This window comes from Ambystoma mexicanum, chromosome 1p (genome assembly GCF_040938575.1).
Source record: "Ambystoma mexicanum isolate Mex_15411 chromosome 1p, UKY_AmexF1_1, whole genome shotgun sequence".
Lineage (NCBI taxonomy): Eukaryota > Metazoa > Chordata > Amphibia > Caudata > Ambystomatidae > Ambystoma > Ambystoma mexicanum.
In genome coordinates, this window is record NC_090921.1 from 1,293,345,807 (window position 1) to 1,293,371,870 (window position 26,064).

A 26,064-nucleotide genomic window follows, 5' to 3' on the forward strand; every position below is an offset into this window, starting at 1 on the left:
AGCTTTATTTCAACAAAGGTCAATAAACCAGTACACACAGAAAAACAGTGTAAACAAAAACGGCAGGTAAACTAGGAAAAAACAATACAATGTATAATTTACCGAACATTGTATGATTAGCATCATTATAGAACTTTTCTTTCTTTTTTAAAGTCTAGAAAGTTCCAATATGTGAAAACTCATTAAATCTTGGAATCTACAAAAATTAAATAGTGACAGCATTAAACCGTTTAGCTCTTCGCAGCCATGCTCTTTACATAGAATTGGCCACGACTGAGAAGTTCATAATGTCAACCGTTGATCTACACAGGTTTAAGGCATAGCTGACACAGGTAACACCAAAGCATTTAATTAAGGTGACAAAATAAGCAGCTTGCAGATCTTTGAACAGAGGACAACAAAATACTAAATGATAAGACTCCGTTACATCAAGACACGATAGACAATTTCCACGAAGAGTCATGTTCCACTTTTTTTTTACAGAGTAGAAGGGTAACGTACCTAGCCTAAAACGTACATACGAGGACCTTGCAAACTGAGGTTTAATAATGTCCATATAGGGCTGAAATCTGGGTCCACACTTGGATAACCAGTAAGAGCGTAAGAGGTCTGATCGTTGGCAATCAAGCCACACTGGTTCTTGGGTGAGCTCGGCCATTGTCGATTTAATCAAATATTTAGTGTTGCTGTTAACCAAGGGATTGAGCCAAAGATCTAAAAAGGGTACAATCTCAACAAAATGTGTTTAATATGGCTACACCAAGGCAATTAGGAACCGCACAGCTGGTTCAAAACATCTAAACCTTCACGAAATTAGAGTACGGGTGGGCAAGACCAAATTCTAGCCCAAATTAATAAAGGCTTATGTAATAGATTTTGGTTGATGTTATTCCAATTGAGTTCCACTTTAAGAGACGTATTAAGAGTGGTCTTCGGTAGACAATACATTCTCTATTGTGGATAATATTTTTATTATAACCCCACAATTCTGCGCCATACAGAGATGTGATGTTGCCTTGGCATGGTAAACTTGTAAATATGGATGAATGGCCCCATTGCCGTCAGCTCCAGCAAATTTGATGGCATTACTTGACCTATCAAGTATTGCATCAGCTTTTTCTATTGGCTACCCCAAGAGCACTTTCTGGTAAATCGGATGCCCAGGTAGTCTTACTGGCCACCATTCTCGAGAACAGAGCCTCCTAGGATGAGGTTTATCCTTTGCATTTTTTCCTGGGAGGATGGAAGATCATAGTCTTCAATTTAGAAATATTAGTTTCTAAATCATTCCCCTGGCAGAAATTGTGAAGAATGTCACATTGTGTAAACCAAGGGGCGTACAAAGTGGAATCCTGTTGTGACCTAGCATGGGCACATCAACTCCTGTCCATTGATTGGAAAAGTGGGTTAATTTTCCCTTGAGTGATCTCTACAGATAGTCCTATCCAGCAAAACAAGCAGGTCTGCCAAGCTTAGCCTTTGCCCAATGGGTGGGCTCAGAAATGGGAGGCGGACATAAAATTGTAGTGTTTTCAACAAAAGACATCTTTATTAAAATAAAAAGGGTTGGATAAAGGCCCATCTGTCCCTATCCTACAGAGTTTCCCTACCTAGGAAACTAATTATCAGTTTGTGTCTCATCGTCAAAATTATCTACACTGTTCTTTTGTCCAAAAGCATTAATCTGACCCTCACACTAAAATGAATAACTAAGAGTGTACGGAAAAAGTCTCTGATTCAGGCTTGGCAAAAGGTGTTTAAAAACAAGTAAATACATTCGGAAAAATATTCTTTGGACCCAGAGGGGGGGTGGGTTCTCTTCCCTTGGATATCTCAGATAGGATGGCAAAAGTGTCTCTTTCAAATCATGATGCCTTAAATTTGGCTTAAATGTCTTTCAAAAAAACGCTTTTTTTAAGAACGGCAAAAATGTCTCAAACAACCACTTCCTAAGGATTGCAAAAGTGTCTTCTTCAAACAGTAGTTCTATAAGGATGGTGAAATAGTCTCTTTTAAAACAATAACTTCTTACCGAAAACCTTCTGGTATACTCCCCTGACAGGGAGCCTCTAGTCCTCAGATCCCCTGGTATTAATTCTTGCGAGGTATCTCTCTATAGTATCAACTTATAGATTAAGCTTCAACTTGCATGGTGCTTGGACTGCTAGCACTTCTTTCCATCTGATTCTTACAGATCCCCCAGTATACTCTCTTGCCAGGAATCTGTCCACAATGTCTATCTTCTGTGAAATTTCTATTGGATTACCTGGTATACTACCCTGCCAGGAATCCCTTTTCTTGGGCCTACAGATCCCCTGGTGTACTCCCCAGCCAGGTATCTTCTCCCTTAATGCGTGTTGCCTGATGTGCTTCTTTCACCAGGTCTTCTTAATGTTCTCACAGTCTTTCAGAATAGTACAGTTGTATTCCTTCACTGTATATACTTTCTTGGCTTGAGGTACTACTCCCAACTTTCCCCCACACCAACATCTCGTAGGAGGAGAATTGTCCATGTTTTGACTGAACTCCTTCATTAACAGTCACTGGCTTGTGGCAATACTTGCTCCAATCTTCCCCATATTGACATCACATGTATGAGGATTTGTGAAAATTGTCTTTTTTTTCTATTTGGTCGGTATTCAAAATTAGAAAATTAGTTCTTAATGGCTCACATGCCTGTCGGTATGCCCCAGGGTTCCCAACATCTCTGGTTAGACTCAACGGTATATAGCAATGCCTCTGGCCCATGGCAAGTAGCTGCGGTGAAGCCTTCACCTTGTGATGGCGTTCTTCGCTCTGGATACATCTCGACTCCTACGCTGGCTCCACGTTCACACGTCAGTAAGTGTGAGGCATCTGGTCTTGCAGGTGTTGCCAGTAGCTTGGTTGTTGCTGCCAGTTCACCAGTGGTCCTCACACTAAGCCTGCATAGCTTTCGGTGCCCTTGCGCCACTTCAGTAAACACTGTTTGCAAGTGACAGTCTGCAAACACCAGCTCTCACCAGCACGGTCCGTTCCCATGCCTCCCCCTTCTCCCGTGGTTCGGCTTCTGATTTTCAAATGCAGACACCATTTTTAAATGTCCCGCACAGATGGATCTCATTACAATTAGTCTGCATGTTCCACTTAGTGTTTCTCTTGATCCTCATTAACTCCTTCTTCCTCATCCTCGTCTCAGTACTTGAGGCTTTATGGGAGTGGAGTCCACAAGATTTATAGGACATCTCAGGTAGTTTTGTTTGGTCTTTTTGGTTAGTCCACAGACATCAGGAACAGGAGGTGGTGTGTGCGTTATGTACATAGGAGGTGCAGATGGTAGTATATCTGGCAAGAAGGGGTTTTAGGGTGTTATTGGAGGGATTGGCACAATAACTACATTTGAACGAACAGGAATTTAGGAATTATAGGGTCTTCTTAATTTGGGATCGAAGTATACCACGTCTCTCCTGATGGGGCCACCACATCTCCCCGACAGCCATCCCCCTCCCATGTGACCCTCCTTCATAAAACCACCCCCAGGATCAGGTAGCAGCTGCAGTCCGTTGGCCACATGGGAGGAGATCCTTGGCTGGGGTTCAGTGATGACCTAGGATTCATCACAATAAGCAATACATAAAAAAATTAAATACAATTACGCAATTACACGGCAGAGGTTCCAACAAAACGACTGATTTACTAACCCATTCTCCCCTTCCTGATCCTGCAACATAACAGACGCCATACCAGACCTTGAGCTAGCCACACAACACAAACAAAGCAAGAATCAATTCTATGTTCACACCCAGCATCTCTAGATGCTGAAGCACTCCTAAAGTGAACCACCCACATAGTGCATAAAACCATTACCAACACAATTACACACCAAGACACCAGATAATCTTTCAGCTACGGCCACCCGTGACTCTGGATCCCTTATGGACACTGTTGTATGTGGCTTGCCTGAGCAAGAAGGAATGTTGTGATGTCACATGGAGTGTTTAGGTATGAGTGTTGGAATGTGTGGGTGAAGATTCCACCCTGGTCAGCTGGTTAGCCCTCTGCCTGGGTGAGGGGCTGCCAGTGTTTAATGTCCTTAATGTAATTTATATGTAACCTTACTGACTGCTTAAGAGGATACTCAAATAAACCTAGCAAGTCAACCTAAGAAGGCTGGGTGCTGCTTCTTTTCATTGGCGACGAGGATGGGATTTTAAAGTAGAATCTGAAAAAGCTGGTATCTGCTGCGGGGGGTGCAGGAAGGAGGATAAGGACAACACTGCCCCAAACAAGTAAGGCCCATCACCCAGGACAGAAAAAGGGGGAGGTGGCGAACTGCTCACATGGGAAGTGCTCATGTCTGGAGGGATTGGCTGCCCATGTTCTGTGAGGTGAGCTGAGTCTTGGTACTCGAAGAGGAAGGTGACCCATGTGCTGGAGAAAGGCAAGCTGTCCTTTCAGCAGAAGAAAAGGGGCAGCTGGGTCCCATAAGCGGGAGAGGGAGCAATGTCTGAGCAATGGTCTGCTTTTATAGGCAGCAACTGTGTCCGTTTGCTGGACTATGGTGGCGCAAGTTGAACATACACCAAGTAAATATGCTATCTAATATTCAGAGACAAGCATCGTTCTGAATGGTGCTTATGAACAGGAGAGCATTGGATGGGACTGGTGAGAGCTGGTTGGCTCCATGGAGTGTGTCACAATGCGTGTTATGGTATCCCCTTAGATCCGCGTTGGATGTAGGACATAATATTTTGGTATGCGGGAAGGAGTGTGCAAGCTTGACTAAGCCTGAATGGTATGTGCATGTATACAGCATTGACACATTCCTGTGTGCAGATGTGTCAGTTGCTCTGCGAAACCATCCTTGAACACAGATCTGATCAGTGTTGCACTCTGTATGATGTGGTGACGTCGCCATGTCGGGGGTTGGCGATGCGGTGGAACGCCAACTGTTTTAAAAGTAAATAATGGTTCACCACTTAGCTGCAGATATGGATGCTTTACGTATCACAAAGGAAGGAGCGGCTGGGTCCATAGAGTAAAGCACCCTACAACGTCTCAACGTCACCAGGAAATACAGGGCACTCAACACAGTGCCGCAGTAGCTTGGATGTTACCTGAAGGAAACGTTTGGAAGAAGGATTGGACTGGACACCAGTAGAGACCGAGTACAGTATGTGTGTGCTATTGTTCTGAGGGGAACTGCGGCGCGTAATCCCAGGGGTCAGCGTGCGTCATGGTAAGAATCGTTTCTAATGAATAGGACAATCGTGCCGACGTGGGACAGATCCGATGTTTCCTGTGGGGACAATGAGTGCCGTTTGGACAATGAGCTCTTGGCTGCTGCTATATAGTCGGTGTTGGTGAAACTCCGAGCAAAGAAATCCATCCTTTTTCACAGTTTGGTATTGGTATGGTTATTGATATTGGAATGGATTTTTTTTTTTTAGTACTTAAGTGATCTTGCGGATTAGGATCCTAGAATGTGAAGTCTAAAAATACTCCTATTTTGCATTGAGGTTGCGTCAGTGACTGGTAATGAGGATGTGGGAGAGTGCTGGTTGCAGTCCAGATGGATGGGTTGCGTGTGACGTAGCTAAGAGATGCATGCTTTTGAATGTATCTTGTAGTTCTAACCCATTTTGAGGATTTCCAGCTTATGGTCACAGGAGATAACATGGACTTTTAACATTTAAACAGAAAAAGATGCATGGATTTTACGGTTGGTTGTTGGGCGAGGTGAGCATGTATGAAGTTTAGAACTAACTTCATGAGGATTTTCAGCGTTTAGGTTGCTAAATTGCGACATGGACTTTTAGGAGTGGATTTGTTTGGGATTTATGACATATTGGGTTTTAAAGAAATGCATCAATTCGCAAATGTATAGAACATTGCAATGTGAACTGCATACTGTGTAATATGTGATGTATGGTGTACAATATGGAAGATCAGTATTCCTCCGGGAGTTTAGTAAGATTGGGAGTTAGCGCCTTCAATTCTCCCTTGTATGGGTGAGGATATTATTGTTTGGTGATTGCGGGGGTAGCGCCTCCCATGTGTTTGGTAGTTTGAGTGAAGCTTATATGAAATGTATAAGTATGGTTTTGCTGATGGCGTGAGTGCCAGGTCAGCATGTCTTACCTCTCAATGTGGTTGCTCGGGGTAGTGCCTTCAGTTCTGTTTTCGTATGGCTGTTTATGCCACAAGGGTATTTGGGAGGTAATGCCACATAGTGTGGTGTCTGGGGGTAGCGCCTCCAGTATAGTATGGGCGTGATTGTGGTAGGAGTCGCGCATGGTGAAGCAACGTATGTTTATTTGTGATGGTAGCGCCAACAGTTCAGTGTGGGAGTGACGGTGGTAAGTGTCATGTATGGTTGAGCTACGTATGCTTGTGGTGGTAGCGCCACCAATTCAGTGAGGGCGTGGCTGTGGTAGTGGTCATGCAGGGTCAATAGCTATTATTTGTGGGTGGTAGCCCCCCCCCCCCCAGTTCGTCGGGGTGTGACTGTCATGCATGGTTTATAGCTATTGTTGCTGGGAGGTAGCGCCCTCAGTCGGGGTGTGACTGCGATCGTGGTCATGCTTGGTATAATGAGGTATGTGTGTCAGGTTTTAGCGCCCCCAGTTTTGGTGAGGGCATGTCTATGGTGATGGTCATGCTGGGTCACACATGTACTTCGATCTTGTGGTCGTGTAACACATCCATTTTATTATTTTCCATGCAGGCGGTTGCGTTTGGCTGCTCTGCATGCTCATTTATGGCTCGTTCCACCTTTCAGGGTCCAGAATTTGCTAGTGACGTTGGTTGTTGGTCTTGGTGTGCCTGGCCAGTGCACCAGGAGTGTTGAGAGTGGTAGAGAGTTAGTGCACGTGCTGTGTGCTTTCCCTGGTCATGCGAGTCAGTGTGGATGGCATGTGTTGGTGTGAATGGAGGTGTGTCTCGTAATGTTTTGTGTATCAATGGAAGGAGGGGAGGTGTGTTGTATAGTATCCTGTGTGTGTGGTGTGCTAATGTAAAGAAGGCGGGGGGAGATGTGTTGTATGTGGCTTGCCTGAGCAAGAAGGAATGTTGTGATGTCACGTGGAGTGTATAGGTATGAGTGTCGGAATGGGTAGGTGAAGATTCCGCGCTGGTCAGTTGGTTAGCCCTCTGCCTGGGTGATGGGCGGCCAGTGTTTTATGTCCGTAATGTAACTTATATGTATCCTTATTGACTGCTTAAAAGGATACTCATGAAGCTGGTAATAAACCTAGCAAGTCAACCTAAGAAGGCTGGGTGCTGCTTCTTTTCAGACACTATCTAACAAGTGCGCACAACCAAACCCACTCAACACACTATCACCAACACAAAACACTACCACACACTCAAGGCACAGAATCAAACCCATACGGGTACAACACTTGAGGCCTCCCGCATGAACTTGCACATGCAAAACGACACACAGACACCTGTTCCTCCTGGATCTGAACCTATCCTTTCACCCTATCCTCACTAAACACCCCACACTCCTCCCTTGCAGATCCACGCAAGCGCCTGGAGACTGTCCCTGGGTGGTAGCGGTGCACAGCACAAATCAACATAACATAATGAACACTTTGAAAACGTCAGTCCAAGATAATCTGCTCTGTGCCCATGCTACACTGCTATTCAAATGTCTCCCAGTATGTGCTGCTAAGATACCCCCTCGCCCCGAACTGCTGTTAGGGAGATTTTTGCACAACCCTCTGGTAAGTGCTTTGTAACCATCTAACAAAAGGTGAAACAGCATTTCTCGCCAAAGTAAAGAAGGAATTCTCTTAAGTGGTAGCTGTAGCTGACCAAAGAAAATGCTCACATTGGTATACTGAAAAGTATACACTTCATCATAAATGACATAAAATCTCGCAGGTACATAACACACTGGAATATACTGACCATATGGCTTTCAACCCGCTATGGGGGTGGGTAGATTTAGCCTTTCACAGCCGCCAGCCTGAGCCTAGGTAGGCCCGAGCAAAGTAAGGGCCTCAGCAAGTGCTGGCGCCTTTAGATGCCATGTCCACCCCACACAGCGGGAGTGAAAGCCATTCGCACCCCGGGTTTATCCGGGGTGTGGTTTCTTGTTTCCTTGAGAGATAATCGCCTAAGAAAATAAATAAAAGCAAGATGGTTGCCACCATAGGGAAAAGGGACTAGGTCCCTTTTCCATTTCTATGGTGGTGGCTGGAGGCAGGGGGAATGCTGGGACCGGAGCACAAACATCCCGTCCCACAGATAAGTGTGGAGGGAGGGAGGGAGAGAGAGAAGAAGGGAGGGAAGGGGAGAGGAGAGGAGGGGAGGGGAAGGGGCGGGGGGCAACAGGGAGATGCACGTGTTTGTTTTTAAAAGATTTGCCACCCGGGGAAGGGCATCGGGTAAAACAGCAGGCAGACTATGCGTATACTCGCCGGTTCCAGCCACCTTATTGGCTCAGCACCCTTCGTTGGGATCTAATGGTCAAGAACCAACTCACTCGTAAAACTAAAACGTAATAGCACTGTCTGGTGCTAAATACATTACATATAGAGGGGGGGAATCCTAGACAGCGTAAATAATACATTCACATAATCCTATTCAGAACCCCATGTATCAACACTCAAAATGTTCACAGTAGTTCCCATTACTCCAAATGCACACTAATTGTAAAGGTAGTCCCTGGAGGACGGAAAGTGGTGGAGCATACTTAAGAACACAAAGCCAGAGGCTACCAAAGTTAGAAAACATCAGTCATTTAGCACCAAGTCATTACACTCCTGAAAAATAGATACAGCAATACATTGTAACCATGCATTTCTCAGAGGCGTAATGCAGGACTTTAGAAATCAATATGAAATCATTGGGACCAGCTTAAATTTCAATCTTTGCTCTAAAGCTCCAAGGATTCAAGGTGGGGCTCCTGAAAAATGTCCAGATTCAGAGAAGGATCTCCAAAATCACTTTAAGAGAGTTCCAAGTGAGTGTGAAAGTTGCCCACAGGAATACATGGGACAAAGTCAGTAGACACAGCTGTGGTTGTGGGCAAAATAAGGCAAGTGTCAGTTCTACACCACAGGTGCGGAAAAGACTGCAAACCACGCCAGAGGGTAGCCCCCGGAAGAGATACAGTGACTGGTTCAAGACACAGGAATAATTAGGCCCAATACAAAATGGAAAAACATGATAGAACCTGCAAAGGGGGAGCGGCATTCAATAAGGTTTTCATGTTGTACTGTGGCCATCTTGCTCTTTGGGCTTCTTTCTGCCTTCTCAAGTCAGGAAATGCTGTACATGTCATGCATTTCCAGGCTGCATCTTGGATTCCCCGGAAAAACGGAGTAGTGTGTTGCATGGACAGGGATGGGACTGTGTGGTCCCAATCCACATTCCAGCCAGAATATGCCTGTTGGTAGGTAGATGCCAGGATTGGACAGTCCTGGCCGGTTTGAAGGTGTAGATCCTTACCATTGGTGGGCCCAGCTCGAATTTGGGATAATAGGAGGAGTCCTGCAGCCATTCCCCAGATCAGTGATGGAGCCAAGACACTGAAGAGGAGGAGGAAGAGAACCCTGCTGAAGACTGGAATACTGCTGGTGGGGATGGCCAGCTTTGCCAAAGCCAAGTCCTGGTAATGCCGTTCCCTCTCTTCCAACAATCTAAGAAGAAAATTGATGGTGCTTCAATCATGGGACTTGTGGAAGCAACCAGACGAGACTCTTGCCTGAGAAACCGCAGTGTACTCTAGCACCTTGAAGCGCCTTTGTGCTAGATGGAATTACCAATAAAATGTCGCAGACCAAATAACAGGACAGACTCAAAGGAGATGGTAAAATACTGCTTTTATCTCAATGAAGGAAAGCAGGGTTAATCGTCATTCATGAAATCGATGTATTCAGGATCACAACACTTTTTAATTATAGTTTATAGAATGCCAGATGCGTCATCTATGACATCATCCTACGCAGCATATTACAAACACCTATCGAGGGGTGGGTTTGGATTAGGGGAGCAGGTCTACATATAGAATGCATGAGTGTTAGTCTCTTATTGGCGACCCCTTGTCTGTAGGACACGCCCTGAGCTAATTCTACATACGTAGTAATACTGATTACAGCAGAGAATATGGCAACAGAATAATACTTTGCAACATTGCATGTAGAGGTGCATGGCAGGCTTTTCTGATTGGTTGGCAACCAAAATCCAACCTTGGACATTCGGCTCGCTAGCAGCATTATACATAGAAACGAAACCCAGCTGTTTTCAGATAAGTCAGCTCTCCCCTTGTTTTCCCAATTAGACTACCCGCTCTAATCGGCAGGCCTCATGCCACTATTCTCTATTTGAAGATTGACCTTGTCAGTCTGCACTGTCCCGTAACATTCAAGTGAGCGTAGGCACACCATTATCTTAGTTTCAAGCCTAATGAATAGCCCTTGTTTGCGAGCTATCGTCGCGTGTTAAGAGACCACGGATTTGTCAATTTCAACAGTGTATTTAGCACCATTTGATTCCATTATACTGGGTGCAGTTGCTCCTCTTGGCCTTTAGAGACTTGCTCACTCTATCCCATATAAACGTCATACACTTTCCAATACTTGGCATCTGTAAATGTTCTTGTTCCTCCTAATCTTGAGAAATAGGTCTTTCGCACATGATCTGCTAGTTGGACTCCCTTTGTACTTTGCCTTCATCCCTCAAAATAGCATCCTTGGTCCCAAGCCAATGTACTCACAGCCTCTTCATTGTCTTTTCACTTCATGATCCTGGGCTCATATTTTGAGGTAGACGAGTTGATTGACATAAGCAGTCATCCATCTTCTTCCAATGGTCGTCCTAAACGTTGAATATATACCTCTATAAACAAGCTTCTATACAATTCTTTCTACCTTTGCATTGCTGCTTATTTACAGTTATTGACCAGCGAGTCACTTAATTCTTCTTTGTGTTCATGATTACTGTATCAGTGGGTACATGTTTCTTTTAGTGCTCCAGTTACATCATCATTCTTAACTATTTTCATATTGTTTCAGCATAGGTTCTTAAATCCTCTTTATGACATTATTTTACTGTTGTCAGACTTGGTTTTAACGTGCATCCATTCGGTTCATGGCTGCATCTCGACAGCTCTGCGAAGGGCATCCTTCTTGGTGGCATTCTTTCCATTATGTCAGCTTGTGGGTACACTCTAAATGGTTGCCTGAGTGCATATCGTCTCTCATATACTCGACATGGTACAGGGATATTGCAAAGATTCATGCGCGGGTTCCCACTTGTGGCTCTTTGTCATTTCAATGGGATGGTGCTAAGGGGGCGGAGACCAGGGAGAAGGTGTCCCCCTGCTCCTCTACAGCAGGCAGGAGAGTAAGGCAGCAAGCAAGTTATTGTGTATGCTGCTCAAGCTTCTGTCAGAAATCAGGTTTCTGAAAGGAGTAGTTTCCAACTACCAGAGGATGGACATGAGAAGCAGGCTAGCCATTATGGGGAATTTGTACAAAATCAGATCAGGTAGTAACATACTGCCCAGTACAGAGAGCCTCCAGCCACCAATCCAAACTGCATCAGTTGAAGGTGAAACCCAGAACATATTGCAAAGGCACCTGAAACTAGCTCTTTGCGAGCATGCAACTCCGAAAGTACGTGTGCACTAAATACACACCGTCAAGCCAGGGACATGCGGAATGCGACCATAGGTAGTAAAAACTAATGAAAAGATGCACACATAAAAGCCATTCCAACAAGATATACACAAGACATACAAATGTTAAACCAGATATGTCCTAAACAAAATGTTAAACTCAAGGCAAGAGCTTTTTCCCTGACCAGACTACTAAATGAAAAAGCAATAACTGCCAGTTGGGCCCTTGCATAAGAGGCGAGAGGTGAATCCTTGTGACGGGTGTATGCCTGCTTTCAGGGGTTGCCGGGGTTCTTAATATCTGAAACTTTGCATTATAAAGAGCACTTTTCTGACCTGCTGCAAGAGCAGGGTCCCCAACAAGTTGGGAAGAGGGAAAGCATAGGATGCAAGAATAACACAGGCCTTCCACTGCATTGGTAGGATGGCTGTACGGATAAGGGTTTGTGAGGAAGAGTGTGGCACAGTGCTGCTTCTTCAAGTTGAAAGGGGCAGCAAGACCATCGAAAATATACTAGTTCATCAGCAAGGGGACTTCAACCTCAGACCAGGATTGGGGCATTGGAGGCTATCAATACAGAGGTAGGAAGTGAGCAAAAATGAAGCCTGATCAGGGCCCATCATAGATTTGGCCTTCGATTAGATACTATGGACCTGCAGCACAACAGCAGGCTGGCAGAAGAGCACGCTTTTCACCATCCAGACAAAATGCATGCATTGCACCTCACCTGCAGGCAAACCAACAGCGACCACCACCTCTTGGGAGCGCGAGACCAGCTGGGCAGAGGGAGGATCATATAGTTGTGCTTCTGGGTCCACTTTCCGCTAATCATAGAAAGGACAAAATGAACAATGGAATAAGTTGTGAATTCATACCATTTCTTTGTTACACATATGAACACCGTTAGAACTTATTTGATTAATCAACCATGAGGCAAACAAGTAAGTTTGGGATGTAGAGATTACTCTGCTCGTCCTGGCAAGCAAATCGCCCACCAAATCAGTCTTTGTGGCTTCTGTCTTGGGAGGGGGGTTCCATACACATCCAGACATTGGTAGCTTCACAGTTTGTCCAAGAGAGGTACCCCTCACTGCTGGTTTCCTGTTTGTTAAGGACAGAATTCCATTTTGGGGGTTCTGCAGTCAATAGACTGCAGCCCTTTTTACTACCCCCCTCTTTGGTTTTTTAATTTATTTTGGAAGTCAAACTTCTGCTGAAGTCCCGAGTCCAACTTCGCTGTTTAGCATATGGTCCTATGGTGGCCCATATGGCTCCTACGACAGGAGTGCCTTTTTAATTCCCAATTTTCGCTCTAGGGTAATGTTATCCCCTAAATTAGTTTTAGGGAGTAGGCTGGGGGCAATTGCGATATAGTTTTGACTTCACCAGTGGGGAAAGCAAATTTACCACACTAGTAGAGCCATATACATTTTTGGCAGCCAATTGGTAAAACAAATGTAAGTCCTACTTTCTTCCATTTTGTTTTAGTGGCTTCCTTTGTTCAGGGGGTCCACGAGGAACATCTAAAATGACCACTCTGCCCACATGGCTTCTTTATGGGTCTACTGAGGCAGCTTCTATATTGGTTTGAAGTTGACTATACTGGTTCCTGACCCTGGACAAGTCAAGCCCTGATGTGTTTTCCGAATTGGGTATCCTGAAAGATCCACTACTTCATGCTCAATCACCTTCACTCACCACATGCAGTTCAACCACGACAACACAAGCTAGAGAGATGCTTCAAACTCATCTCTGAAATCAACTTGCAAAATCACCAACCACCCTAACAAGCCAAGCACTAGAGGCCTCATCTGGAAACAAAATGGCTCTGGTGCACTCACCAAAAAACCACCTAGAAAGCACACCCACACACAGGCCAGTTGTGCCTGCTTATGGAAACAGACACAGACACCCCCCCTCCCAAGAACACCCCTTTGTCTTTTCCTTCTTTCTCCCTTAACCAACCCATCCACCCACTTGGCCATTCAGAGCCACAAGAATACCTGGTGACCAGGCAGACGACAACAGTGCGTGGTATAAATAACATACCATACAGGTATGTTTAACTTCCTGGACACACTACAGAGATCTGTGGTCGATGAGAACCGAAAAGCATGTGTGGTGGGTCCAGAGGGCATTGGTGGTCCTGTTAAAACAAATAAGGTGTACTGCAAGAGTGCTGCCAAATAAAGGTTAGAAAACCGCTCAATATCCATTTGCATGCAACTACATATCCATTGTGCAGGTACGCTGCATGTAGCACTGCGCCCCATTGCATACAGCCGAGTCCCATGGAAAATTAGGTCCAGCTGTTACGAAGCCGCTACGGGTGTATGGTAAAGAAAAACAGAACCCTGAACTGTAGGCAGTTGCCCAAGGGTATCGTACACTGTTAATTCCTGCTAGATTCTACATTATTGCACTGCACCCCATAGCATACAGCAGAGTCAAATAAAAAATGTGGTCCAGCTGTCACATAGTTCTATCATCTTCAATACTCTCTCTTCTCCATCTGCTCTTCAGCTTCCAACATTCCCACACTACACACCTCTTCTCTTCGCACAATGCCAAAACTACAATTTCTCCTGCATGCATTGTACTGCTCCTCTTACTCGTTGAGCAGACCTCGGTCTGCTGAAGGGCATTTGCTTCCTACAGAGCTTCAACGCCATTATTTATGGCTGGTGGCACTATACAAATACAAGGTAATAACACTTCCTGTGGGGTTAGGCCTAAGTGTTTGGTGATTTTTGGGGCCAACCTGACGGCTGGCCACTAACCTTTATTTTACATCCCCTTATGGGATAGGTGGGCTGGCAGGGGCCAGCTCCTGCAAGTATAGGAAAATATAGGGGAAACCCTACTGCTGCAGGGGTCATTTTAAGGTGTCAGATACACGTTTGCCTGCTGAGCCACTGGGGACAGTCTTCTGCAGCTATCTCCTTCCTCCTAAAGCCATCTTGGTCTTTCGTTTCTGGGTGGTGGGTCCCACTCCTGAGGAGGTCGGCTTTCTTTGGAGATGTCGGGTTAGTCATTGGGACCAGTTTCAAGTCCCATGGTGTCCAGACCTTTCATCCCACCCTGTAAAAAGATTAATAAAATGATTGTTTAGCCTTCTGGTAACCGACTTTCTGGAAATAAACACCTTGAGTACTACTCTGGGCCTTGGGAAGGTGGGCAATAAGAGGTACTCACCCTCATGGGTCAGCGTGGTCCATGGACATCTGGCTCTGCAGGCCCCCCGCTAACCGAGTTTCTCCTTATTCTTGCATTGAGGACAGACACATGCTCTTCTCTTCTCTAGGGGCTGCTGGGCTAAGCACCCAGAACTGGATCTCTTGTTTAGGGCCTCCGGTTTGGAGTCCCCAGGAGTCAGTTGCTTTCTCCTTAGTACTTGTGGGGAGGAACTAGGACTTATTGGACTTCACAAGAATGCAGACCAGTCTACAGACTTTGTCCTGTTTTCTATGGGGCACTTTCTACACACAAAGAATTGTCCTAAAAGTGACACTGCAAGTCACTTACCTAAACTGGGATATTTTCTAGGATTCCCGGAATTCTCCCTCGAGCCATGGATTTTTAGGGACCATTCCTGATTTATTAGGTATTTCTAAATCAATGTATTACACTCTCACTTCAGGATATACAATGTATCACTGTGGTAGTACTGTTTCCCCTCCTTGAAATGCAATATGCCCATGGGGGTCTCTATAGTGTTAATCTAAAATAAATCCTGGACTGTTGTAGCCTAACTGGCTTTGTTGGACAGGGTATACCTGTGTAATCAGTTCCATGTGTTAATTCCGCCGCAAAAATGTTGCGATGCAAAAATATCGCCATATTTTTGTGGTGAAATTCACACATGGACGCTGCGGGGGACACCCCCGTATCATTTTTTAATGTGCGGGGGACACCTCTGCAACCCCCGCTCCCACATAATATCCCCAATAAAAATATCGCCTATGGCGAACCAAACGGCCATATCTACGGCGATATTTTTGTTGGGGATATTATGTTGCGATACCGTGTAATCCACCTCTCAGTGCGTTATTAGTGTTCTATGTGTAATTCTATTTACTTTGAGTAGGAACCATGTGACTACATTCTGTACGTCATCCTTGGATCCTGAATATAGTAATAAAACGATGGATTATGTGGTCTATGGGTCCACTCTTAACCCATCTCTGGACTTCTATATGTACAGTGTGCTGCCAGGTGTGTGGATTGCATTTTACGGTAAAGAGCGAGTTAGGTCTTATCGGCCATTTAGTGTTTTTTTAGAACTACATAACTCTTGATTGTCAGTTATGTTTCACTGGAGTACTTCTTTTCCTATCAGACGTATGTATGACCTTGTAATAAAACAGTATATTTTTCAGTATACCAGTCGGGTGTTTATTTCTGAGGGCCATTATGAATAATTGTACTTGCAGGCTAGCCTTCCTCCCTGCTGAAGTTAAGCCTGACTGCCCTGCTATGTTTACATTTTCAAAGTGTGTGCTTTCCTTACGGTAACACACTGTTCTACCACTGGATTACACTGTTACACAGCCGCCACCAGAGGGTTGTGCAAAAACTCCCCAACACTTGGAAATTAGGTTGATTTGATCGTATGGCACAGGAACCTGAATAAGTAAGTTAAAGGCTCCCATACCCTCATGTATGACCCTCATGCTGACCCACTCTCTGGTTATTCTTCACAGGAATCCCCCCTACCCCCATATCCGATTTGTGCCTCTATTGGTAAATGCTCCGTGGGTTCCCCTTGACAGAGGCATTCTGACACTCTGATATTCTTGCCACAGCACCCTCTTACTGTTCACCTCTCAGAGCTTTGTGTATTCTTCAGGAAAGCTCTGGCATCAACACTGATGTCACAGACACAAAAGGCATTTTTGAAAAAGGCCTTCTATAGTACTTCACAACATTTTTAAGAGGGCGGTGTAGAACCCAGATTAGCTCACTTACCGGGTCAAAGCTTGGGAGTTGGAACTGGGCCTTTTTCCAGCCAAGAAAATACTCCTCTGGAGTGGAGAACTTCATGCCGATGTTCAGGGCAAACTAGAAGGAGAAAAAGGAGGATGCAGTGTTGGAAAGATAGAGAAAAGGATGGAGCCCACCCACAAGAACATGCCAACTATCGTATGCAAACATTGGACATGGAATAAGTTGTTCACAACATTGGTATCTTTCATAGATGCACATGCTGTTCGCATATTCCCCATTGTCAGGCTGGGAATCCTCAGTATAGTAAAGCAGTTTATGTTTACATTCTAAAAGTGTAACTTTAGTGCTCTATTAGAGTAACTGTGGGTCATATTGCTCACAGCCAATATCTTTAGATTTTGTCAAGTGCACAGGAACATGGCACTATGAGCCAAGAAGAGCCATAAAAGGGGTAGATGGGAGGGTTGCATGTGAAATATACTAATGCTGGAGAAAGGAGTTACAGGCAAGTAACTTATTCCTTCTCCAACATTGGAGCTTTTACAGATTCATATGCTGTATGAATAGATTACAAAGTAGTACACACACACACACACACACACACACACACACACACACACACAATATACAACAATGAGCAGAGGGAAAGCGCACCTGAAGGAAACGCTTACCTCACCCAAACTGGTTGCATAGCACGGCCTGGCTGACGCTGCACTCCTCTGGAATCCCGGTCGACACAGTAAAACCTAATGAAGGTATTTACAGATCTCCACGTGGCAGCCCTGCAAATATCCAGCAGCCGAACACTGGAGAAAAAAAACTGTCAAATCTGCCACTGCCCTGGTGGAACAGGGCTGAGGGCCTGCCTGGAAGAGGACAGTTAGCCAGTTGAAGACAGAAGGACATGCAGGAGGACCACCAACAAGCAATGGAGGTTTTAGAGAGAACATTGCCCATGCCAGCCGGACCAAAAGCAACAAACACTTGTGAAGACTTGCAAAGACCTTTCGTGCAGGCAACATAGAATTTTAGGGCTCGTACAACAGCCGGGGAGTGCAACGAGTGCTCTGCAGGAGAGGACCGACAACAAAAGAACACAGGTAGCACCACAGGCTCGTTCAGGGGAATGCAGATGGAACCTTGGAAATAAAGGTTGGGTTTGTGCGAAGGACGTCTTTGGATTTGTGAAAATTCAAATAGGACGACCTGCATGAGAGAGCCTGGATTTCCCACACTAGCCTTGCAGAGGTGATGGCAAACAACAGAGCAGTTTTCCAGGACATAAACCTCAGAGATACCTTATGTAAAGGCTTGAAAGGAGGCCTCACAAGCTTGGAGAAGACCATGTTCAACTCCCACACTAGAGCAGGTGTTCTGACAGGACGGGAATTCTTTGAGTTTGTGAGGGCAAAGGGAAGGATACCCGGGGGAACGCGTGAACCTGGAAATGGCAGCCAGGTGAACAGTGATGGAAGAGTGAGTGAGATCGGCTCGCGCCAAGGACAACATGCAAGGCAGGACGTCCGGAGCCTGCACACAGATGTGGTCAAGGCCTGCCCAGAAATGCTTCCATTTGGCGTTATAGCAGGAAAGTGGAGGAAGCCCTGGCTTCAGCCAGAACTTCCCAACCGTCTTGAGGCAACGGTACAGACCTAAACTCTAAGAGCAGGAGCCAGGCCGTCAGATTGAGGGAGGCGGGGTTGTGGTTCAGCACCATGCCTTGGTGTCTGGACAGAAGATTGACAAGTGATGGAAGCCAGAAGGGAGAGTGAGAAGCTCAAAGAACCAGTATTTCTCGGCCAAGCTGGAGCCACCAATATCAGTTTGCACTGATGTCATCTGAGCACATTGATTACTTTGGGAACAAGGAGGTATCGGAGGGAATACATACAGGAACATGCCTTCCCACAAGAACGTATCTTCTAGGCTCAATGCATGATGGAATCTGCGGGTAAGGCGACGTACTTTGCACTTCTTGCTGGCCTTGGTGACCAAGAGATTGACATTTGGTGTTCCCTGCCTGTTGAAGATGCACCGGACTTGATTGTCCAGAAGCTCTCACTCTCGACATGATCTCAAATCCCTGCTGAGGGAATCCGCCACCGTGTTGTGGATCCCCCGCAGATGGAGCTGGCATGAAGAAGTTGTGGGTCAGCGCATACGTCGATGGGGCCTGAGTTTCCGATGACAAAACAGAGGATCGGGTGCTGCCTTGCTTGCAGATATAAAACAGTCGTCTTCTCGGTAAACACAGACCACACGGCCCTGAAGCTGCAGTAGAAAAGACATCAGAGTCCAAAACACAGCGCGTAGCTCTATGACGTTGATGTGCAATGTTTCCTCCTCTTACAACCAGAAACCCCAGACATGGATCGCCTGTGTGGGCTCCCTGAGATGCGTCTGTGGTGACTGTGACCTGGTTGTCGGGCAGAAGAAAATGCACTGCCTGGGTGAGATTGAAGCGAAGCATCCACCAGTGAAGAGAGTCATGAAAAGGGCGTGTGAGAAGAAATCTGTCCACCCATGAGCCAGAGACCCGTTTCCAAGTATCGAGGATCTCCTCGAGAGGTTGCATTGGAAGACTGCAGTGCTGGATCAAGGGGATGCAGGAGGACATAATTCCTAGCAGGGACCTCAATATGCAGACTAAGGCAGGCTTCTTCCACGACAGTAGGAGAGCTCTTGCTAGCAGGTCTTTTACCATGTGCTTCAAAAAAAGGGTAGCAGTGCAGAGACAGCGTGTTCGGTTGAGCCTCCAAGAATAGAGAATATTGCGAGGGGGTCAAGCAGGGCTTGGCAAAGATGATGGAGAACCCCAGCAACATCAAGCAGTGAAGTCTTCTGTGTGCCAATGGAAGAGAGGCAGCATGAACCAGCCAATCTCTGAGGTACGGGTACACGTGCACCCCCAACCAATGTAGATGAGAGGCTACTGGGGCCAGACACTTGGGAATGCTCTTGGAGACAGCCTTAGGCCGAAGGGCAAGGTCTTGAATTGAAAATGTTGACCTCAGACTGAAGTGAAGGACTGAACGTCTGAGCCCGCAGGAACTTGCTCAGAAGGCGCAGGTCTAGAATGGAACTACAGCCCCATGATTTCTTCCATACAAGAAAGCATCTGGAGTACATTTCTAGACCTCGTCGCTGGAGGGGACCTACTTTGGAGAGAAGAGACTGAACTTCTTGCTGGAGTAAGAGCAAGTGCTTCGTGACCTTGGCCAAAGGAGGAAGGAGATTGGGTGACCAATGAATTCCAGCGTGTGGTCCTGCTGGATCAGTAACACCCATTTGTCCATGGTGATGGAATGCCACTGTTCGACGAACTTGGAGAGTCTCCTTCCCACCAGGTTGTGGAAGGGGAGTGGCGATGGCAGAGCCAGACCAGGCCTGTTCCAAGGATTGGCCCGTGGTATGCCAGGAGCTGCGATGGTGGATATTCCCTCTGTAGGCCTGTGATTTCCCCTTGTAGCCTTCAGATGCAGGGCTAGGTGCTACACCAGTAGGGATGGCATGTAATCCCAGGACATCCTTGAGAAGCAGGTCTTCCCAGACCAAAAGGACTGTCGCCATTGTTGCAGTGTGCGGGCAGCGTGTGTCCGGCTTGAAGCGGGTCATCCACATTTTGTCAACAAGATCTTCCCCCATCGAAGTGCATGTCCACCACCTTTGACTGTTGAAGTTAGTGGTCTTGAGCCAACCTTGACGGCCAAGGACGGCACAGTTACCCATTTGCCATAGCCAGTGTCTGCAATGTCCACTGCCACTGTAATGGCAGGATCCGAGGCAGCATCCCTTCGTGAAGGAGGGCAAAGGCTTCATCCTTTTTGTTGTCTGGAAGGAAATCCAAGATGGGGCCCATTTGGAGCCAGAATTCCCCATTCCATCTGGACAGGAAAGCCATTGCAATAGCCACACTGATCGTGGCAGCCATGGTGATTAGTTTCCTGAATGAGTATAGTGGTTTCCTTTCCTTGTCGAGTGGTAATGAACATGGCGAGGAAGGAGTCAGCATTTTCACGCTACCGCCAACACCACAGAGTCTGGACTGGGCTGCGCCCGAGCCATTTAAGTGCTGATTCCAGAGCTTGTTACTCTTTCTCAAGTCTGTCCTTCGGCGGGGCAGAAGGATTCTTCATAGTAAGCAGATTGACTTCCAGAGGTCATCATGGACAGGTACGGCAACCAGATACTTCCTGGTTTGCTCTTGTTGATTGATATGATATGGCATTTAGAACGTGCCTATACTAAAGTGTTTCAAGGCACGATACAAAAAGCCTTCCTTTTTGGATCCTCAGGACGAGATCCATTAACTTTACAGCCCTAGATATCGTGCTCTGGTAAGAGTCAATGTCGTCTGGAGGAGAATCACGAAAGAGGATAGTCTGGCTCGTTGACCTCTGCAACAGCATTATCAAACTGAGGTTTTAAGCACATCACCCAGAGATAGGGCATCCTCCAAATCAGTATCCATATGGGTTGCGTACGGAAGAAGAGTAGGTGTGCATGCCTGTCAGCGGCACCAAGATGGTGTTGGGAGGAGCAGACAACAGACCCACTGGAAGCTCTTGACATGGAGGCACAGAAAGGGGCTGGATGCCTGTGCTGCAAGTGGACAGAATGTCCAAGGAGGTCTTGGGGGACCAGTTGAGCGGGAGCCAGCCTTGGACATACCCTCCAGTCTATAGTGATTTTGCGATCCCGCAAAATGCAGCGAAAACGGCCGTTTTGAGCAAAATGCAGCGAAAACGACCGTTTTGAGCAAAATGCAGCGAAAACGGCCGTTTTGAGCAAAATGCAGCGAAAACGACCGTTTTGTGCAAAAACAGCATCTTTTAAAAAAAAAAAAGAAAAAATGTATTTTTTTTTTTTTTTTTAAAGTAATCTGCAAAAGGTACTGTTTTCAAAAAAATAATACTCCGGGTGCCAGGTTCTCAACTTTTTTTTACACAAGAAATGCACTAACACATCTCATCACTTGCGCCCCAAAAAAGTGCAGCCCAATCCACAAGGGACACATGAATGGGCACATTTTATATGCGTGCCCATTCAGATGGCCTTTTTCACCTCTATGATCAAAAAAACTGGCATTTCTGTCAGTTTAAAAGTGCATCCCTCATTTCCAAGCAAGATGCACTTTTAAATGTGCAGATATTTTAGGCAACCCTACGCGCACGGGATGTAAAGCTGCCACTGCATGACAGGGTCTTTCCTGACCCTGTTATACATTTCTTTTAAAAGGTATGAACCGCTGCTGTGTCGCTTGCATTTCTGTTCCTCAAACAGGATAAAAATGCATTTTTTGAGTCGCATTTTACAGCGGCAGGCACCTGGAGGGCTTGTCCCTGTGAAAGGCGCTGGGAGCTTGCAGAACACTGTCCGGAGAGCGATTCTATTCAAAGTACTGCCCATTTTGATGACAAAAATCTATCGAATGTTACAATTTGACCCATTTCGTCCAGTACTATTAGATTGATTTTTAAAAATACTGAACATGTGTTGCGGGGGTGTCACCCGCTCCCCATGTTCAGTATTTTTGGTCTAGGGTGGTTGCAGAAGTGTGTTCCCCTTTTTCCTCAAAATTGGGAGGCGGGGACAGAAAACAGAGAAAATAACGAAAAAGGGACCCTGCGGAGTCGGATCCGACCCGTGTTAGAGGGACGGATCTGGCACCGCAGGGTTGCAGGGGAAGCGGCAGCGACCAAGCAGTTAAGTAGGGGAGGGGGTGGGCTGGTGGTGAAAGGTACATTTTGGGTTGTTTGGCTGAAGTGCAAATCAATTCGCAGCAATTCCGCCGCAAATAATTACACTTCAGTCAAACAACCCAGAACACCATTCAAGGCAGCTGGCCAGCGCACAATTTGCGCTACAGCTCAAGCCTGTGGAAATGTGCCGGTCGCCTTTGAGAATAAGGTGACCTGCTCATTTCCATAAATGGATTGTCTAAAAATAGCATATCCTCTGTTCTTTTTTAAAATGCCCCATTATTTGAGGAACTGGGTCAAAATCTACATTAAAATTTGTTTCTAAAATGGTTACACTATGAGAGAGAGGGAGAGTGATGGGTGAGATGTGAAGTGATGGGCAAGAAAACAGAGGGAGAGCAGTGGGTCAGAGGAGGAAGTGCTGCACAAGAGAGCAGAGGAAGCAGTGATGCGGTGGGCCAGAAATCAGAGCGAGCAGAGGTACAGAAAGTAGAGGGAGCTTTTGGTCAGTGAGCCAGAAAGCAGAGAGGAAGCGGTTGGCCAGAAAGAGGCAGCGAGCTGCAGATTGGGAAAAAGGATGAGGGAAGAGTACGATGGAATGGGAGAAAGGATGCAAGATGCAGAAACAGGACAAAAGAATGAAGGACTGCATATTGCGGGAGGAAATGTAGAGTGTAAAGGTGTGAGTTGGGAGTATGATTTGGAGTGTGGCAGGGGCTGGGCAGTGCAAATTGTGACTTGACACTGTGACATAGCACGTGCGTATTTGTATGACAGAGTGAGAGGTTAAGGAATGTAAGATTTGATGGAGTTGATGAGGTGTGTTGGTGAGAGAGGTGTGTGGGTGTTTGGGGGATTGGAGAACATAGAAGGGGAATATTTTCAGCATTACAATTGATAATTATCAATTTAGTTAATACTAGTAAATAGGCATGAACATTAAACCAGAAATGTAGCCAAATCAAACACTGTTCTGCCAAGCCAGAGACATCTGGGACTCTTCCTATTCAATTAATACAAAAGATACATAATAATGATACCCTGGCTCTCTTGTAGCCTTGCACTCGGCCTATTTCCTGCAATGTGGCAATCTTACACCCTCCAGTTAATACAAAATGTCCCGCAAAAATGCCGCAATAAATAAAGGTTTGTGCCGCTAAATTTGCTATTTCATGCCGCAAAATTTGCCATTTCATGCCGCAAAATCCTGGAAGGTCTGCTTGGAGATAGTTCAACAGGGGCAGAGAGCGTCCTTGGGGGGGCATATTTGTGAAAACTCCAGCAGGAGCAGATGGTAGACCCGACTTAAATGTCCACATTAGTGTAGTCAGAGAGGCACCTCCCTGCTCAAGATCTGCCTGACTGGCAGTTTGCAAAATGTCATCTGGCTGAAGTATAGTAGGATCAGGAACAACAGAAGGAGCATACAGCATCAGTGTAAACAGAGGATGGTGGGTAGCCGAAGAGACGCCACGTGGAGCAGTCGACAAGGAGGCATGCACTTTTGCCATTGACATGGTGGTAATGGTGCCAGACACACATGCACTTTTGCCACGGGAAGTGCCATTGCGGGACCTTGACCTATTGGATTAAGAGGTGCATTCAAGGGGGCTGCTACGCCTGAGAGAAGCAAGGCTACGGACAGAGGCCTTATCAGAGGCTCCGGCACCACCATCTAACCAGGTCACTAACCTTGGTGATTATCAGCTAGAAAATGACTGACAGATGGAACATTCTCCGATTTCGTGGTCCAGATAAAGACAGTAGAGGCAGTCGTCGTGGAGATCGTCCACATAGACGTTCTTGAGAGATAGCACAGGCCTTGGAAAGGCTTTTCTTCCTGGTGTCAACCATAATCTCACAGACCGGTCCTAGTCTTCAATGAGGGGACAACGAAACAGTATCTCCAAAGGAGTTGGAAAGCGGAACAAAACCACAGACGGGCATAGGAAGTACCTGGTGTTGTGATCGTCAAAGAAAAATATATTTTTTAGGACTTCCAACAATGACCGTGCAGTAAAATTTGAAAGAAGTAAACATTTAAAGAAAATTAAAGATGTCTTCGCGAGTTCGGCCGAGAGTTCAGTCTTCTTTCAGAAGAGCAGAGAGCAACATTCTTTCTACGCATCGGCAGCTGATGTTTGGGACTATTGGTGTGGCCCCTTTAACGCACAGGACTGTGTTTAAAGGTGGGGCGAGGCATGTAGCTCCGGCGCGCAAGTTGACGGAGAGTTCAGTCGTGTTTTAGTCAGGTTTCTGGAAGCTTTTGTCGGCAGAACATCTTTGTTTGGGCAGTGAAACCTTTGGCAAGTGCACATCAGATGACAATGCATTACTTACCGTAAAAGCATTTCTGATGGTTGTATCTGCTTAGATTCACATGCTGTGCATAGGTCCGACATCCAGTGGTCACTGCGGAGTATTGCATTTTGTTTTTCGTAGTCGAAAAGGGGACGTCGACAAGGCGTGTCTGTAACACTATCCCTATGGTGACGTGTGTTGTACCCACAATCCCTCACGCGTCGAGGTCCCTCTGTTTGTATTTTTTCTGCCCTGAGGGAGCCTTCTATACGTGAGTGAGTACAGAAAAGAGAGAGATGTAGAAAGATGTCTATGTTCCTTCCATCCGAGCGGGGAGGAAGGGTGGGCGCATGTGAATCTAAGCAGATACAACCATCAGAAATGCTTTTACGGTAAGTAATGCATTGTCTTCTGATGTTTGTTAATCTGCTTAGAATCACATGCTGTGCATAGACTAGCGAGCAGTACCCGGAGTTGGCGGTGGGTTATGAGAAGGAACAGTAGAGAAAAGATGTCTTAATACTGCCTGTCCCACCTGGGAGTCGGATCTAGAGTGTGCATCTAGACAGTAGTGTTTTGTAAAGGTGTGCACAGAACTAAAGCGAGCCGCTTTGCAGATGGACTCAAGGGGAACATTTGCAATGAACGCTATGGAAGCCCCAGTGCCTCGAGTGGAATGTGCTCTTGGCTTGAAGGGTAGTTCTCTCTTAGCAAGAGTAACAGAGAGTGATGCATTGAACAATCCATCTAGATATAGTGGACTTTGAGACTGCATCTCCTTCTCTTCCTGCTGCCAACGAGACAAAGAACTGGTTGGTCTTTCTCAGTGGTCTGGTTCTTTCCATGTAGAACATGACAGCTCTGCGTACATCTAGTGTATGCAGACTTTTTTCTCCCAAGCTGGAAGGGTTTTGAAAGAACGTTGGTAGTTCTATTGACTGGTTTACATGAAATTTCGAGATGAATTTTGGTGCAAACCTTGGGTGTGTGCGTATAACCACCTTATCCTTGTGAACTGTTACGAAGGGGTCTAGAACAGAAAGAGCCTGTAGTTCACTTACTCTCCTAATGGAGGTGATAGCTAATTGGAAAGCAGTCTTAAGAGTGAGGTCCTTAAGAGTTGCCTTGTGCATGGGTTCAAAGGGAGGGCCCATGAGTCTAGAAAGTACCACATTTAAGTCCCATCCGGGAGCTGGGTTAGCTATCGGAGGGTGTATTCTCTTTACCCCCTCCATGAAGGCTTTGATAACTGGTATCTTCCACCACAACATTTTAAGTTGGGAAGTGGTGTATGCAGAAAGTGCCGCTAGGTGGACTTTAATGGAATTGAACACTAGACCTGAATCCAGTAAATGGGTCAAGTACAGAACAATGTTCATGGGAGAGCAGTCAACCGGGTTGATGCTCTTACCTCTACACCAGATGACAAATTTTTTCCACTTGCTAGAATAGCAGTGGCGAGTATTAGGTTTTCTGGCTTCCCTGAGGATGTCCATACATCT

The 26,064-nt window shown here is 46.0% G+C and overlaps 1 protein-coding gene across 2 annotated transcripts in view; it reads right to left on the reverse strand.

Moving 5' to 3' along the window:
- PNKP (polynucleotide kinase 3'-phosphatase) overlaps positions 1-26,064 on the reverse strand; it is a 228,603-nt gene that overhangs the window by 37,204 nt on the left and 165,335 nt on the right. For both annotated transcript variants that reach the window (XM_069605627.1, XM_069605637.1), the window contains exons 11-12: positions 16,581-16,673; positions 12,340-12,436 (exon numbers count right to left, since the gene is read on the reverse strand). In XM_069605627.1, coding sequence (XP_069461728.1) covers positions 12,340-12,436; positions 16,581-16,673 — 190 coding nt within the window. The remainder of the gene's footprint in view (positions 1-12,339; positions 12,437-16,580; positions 16,674-26,064) is intronic.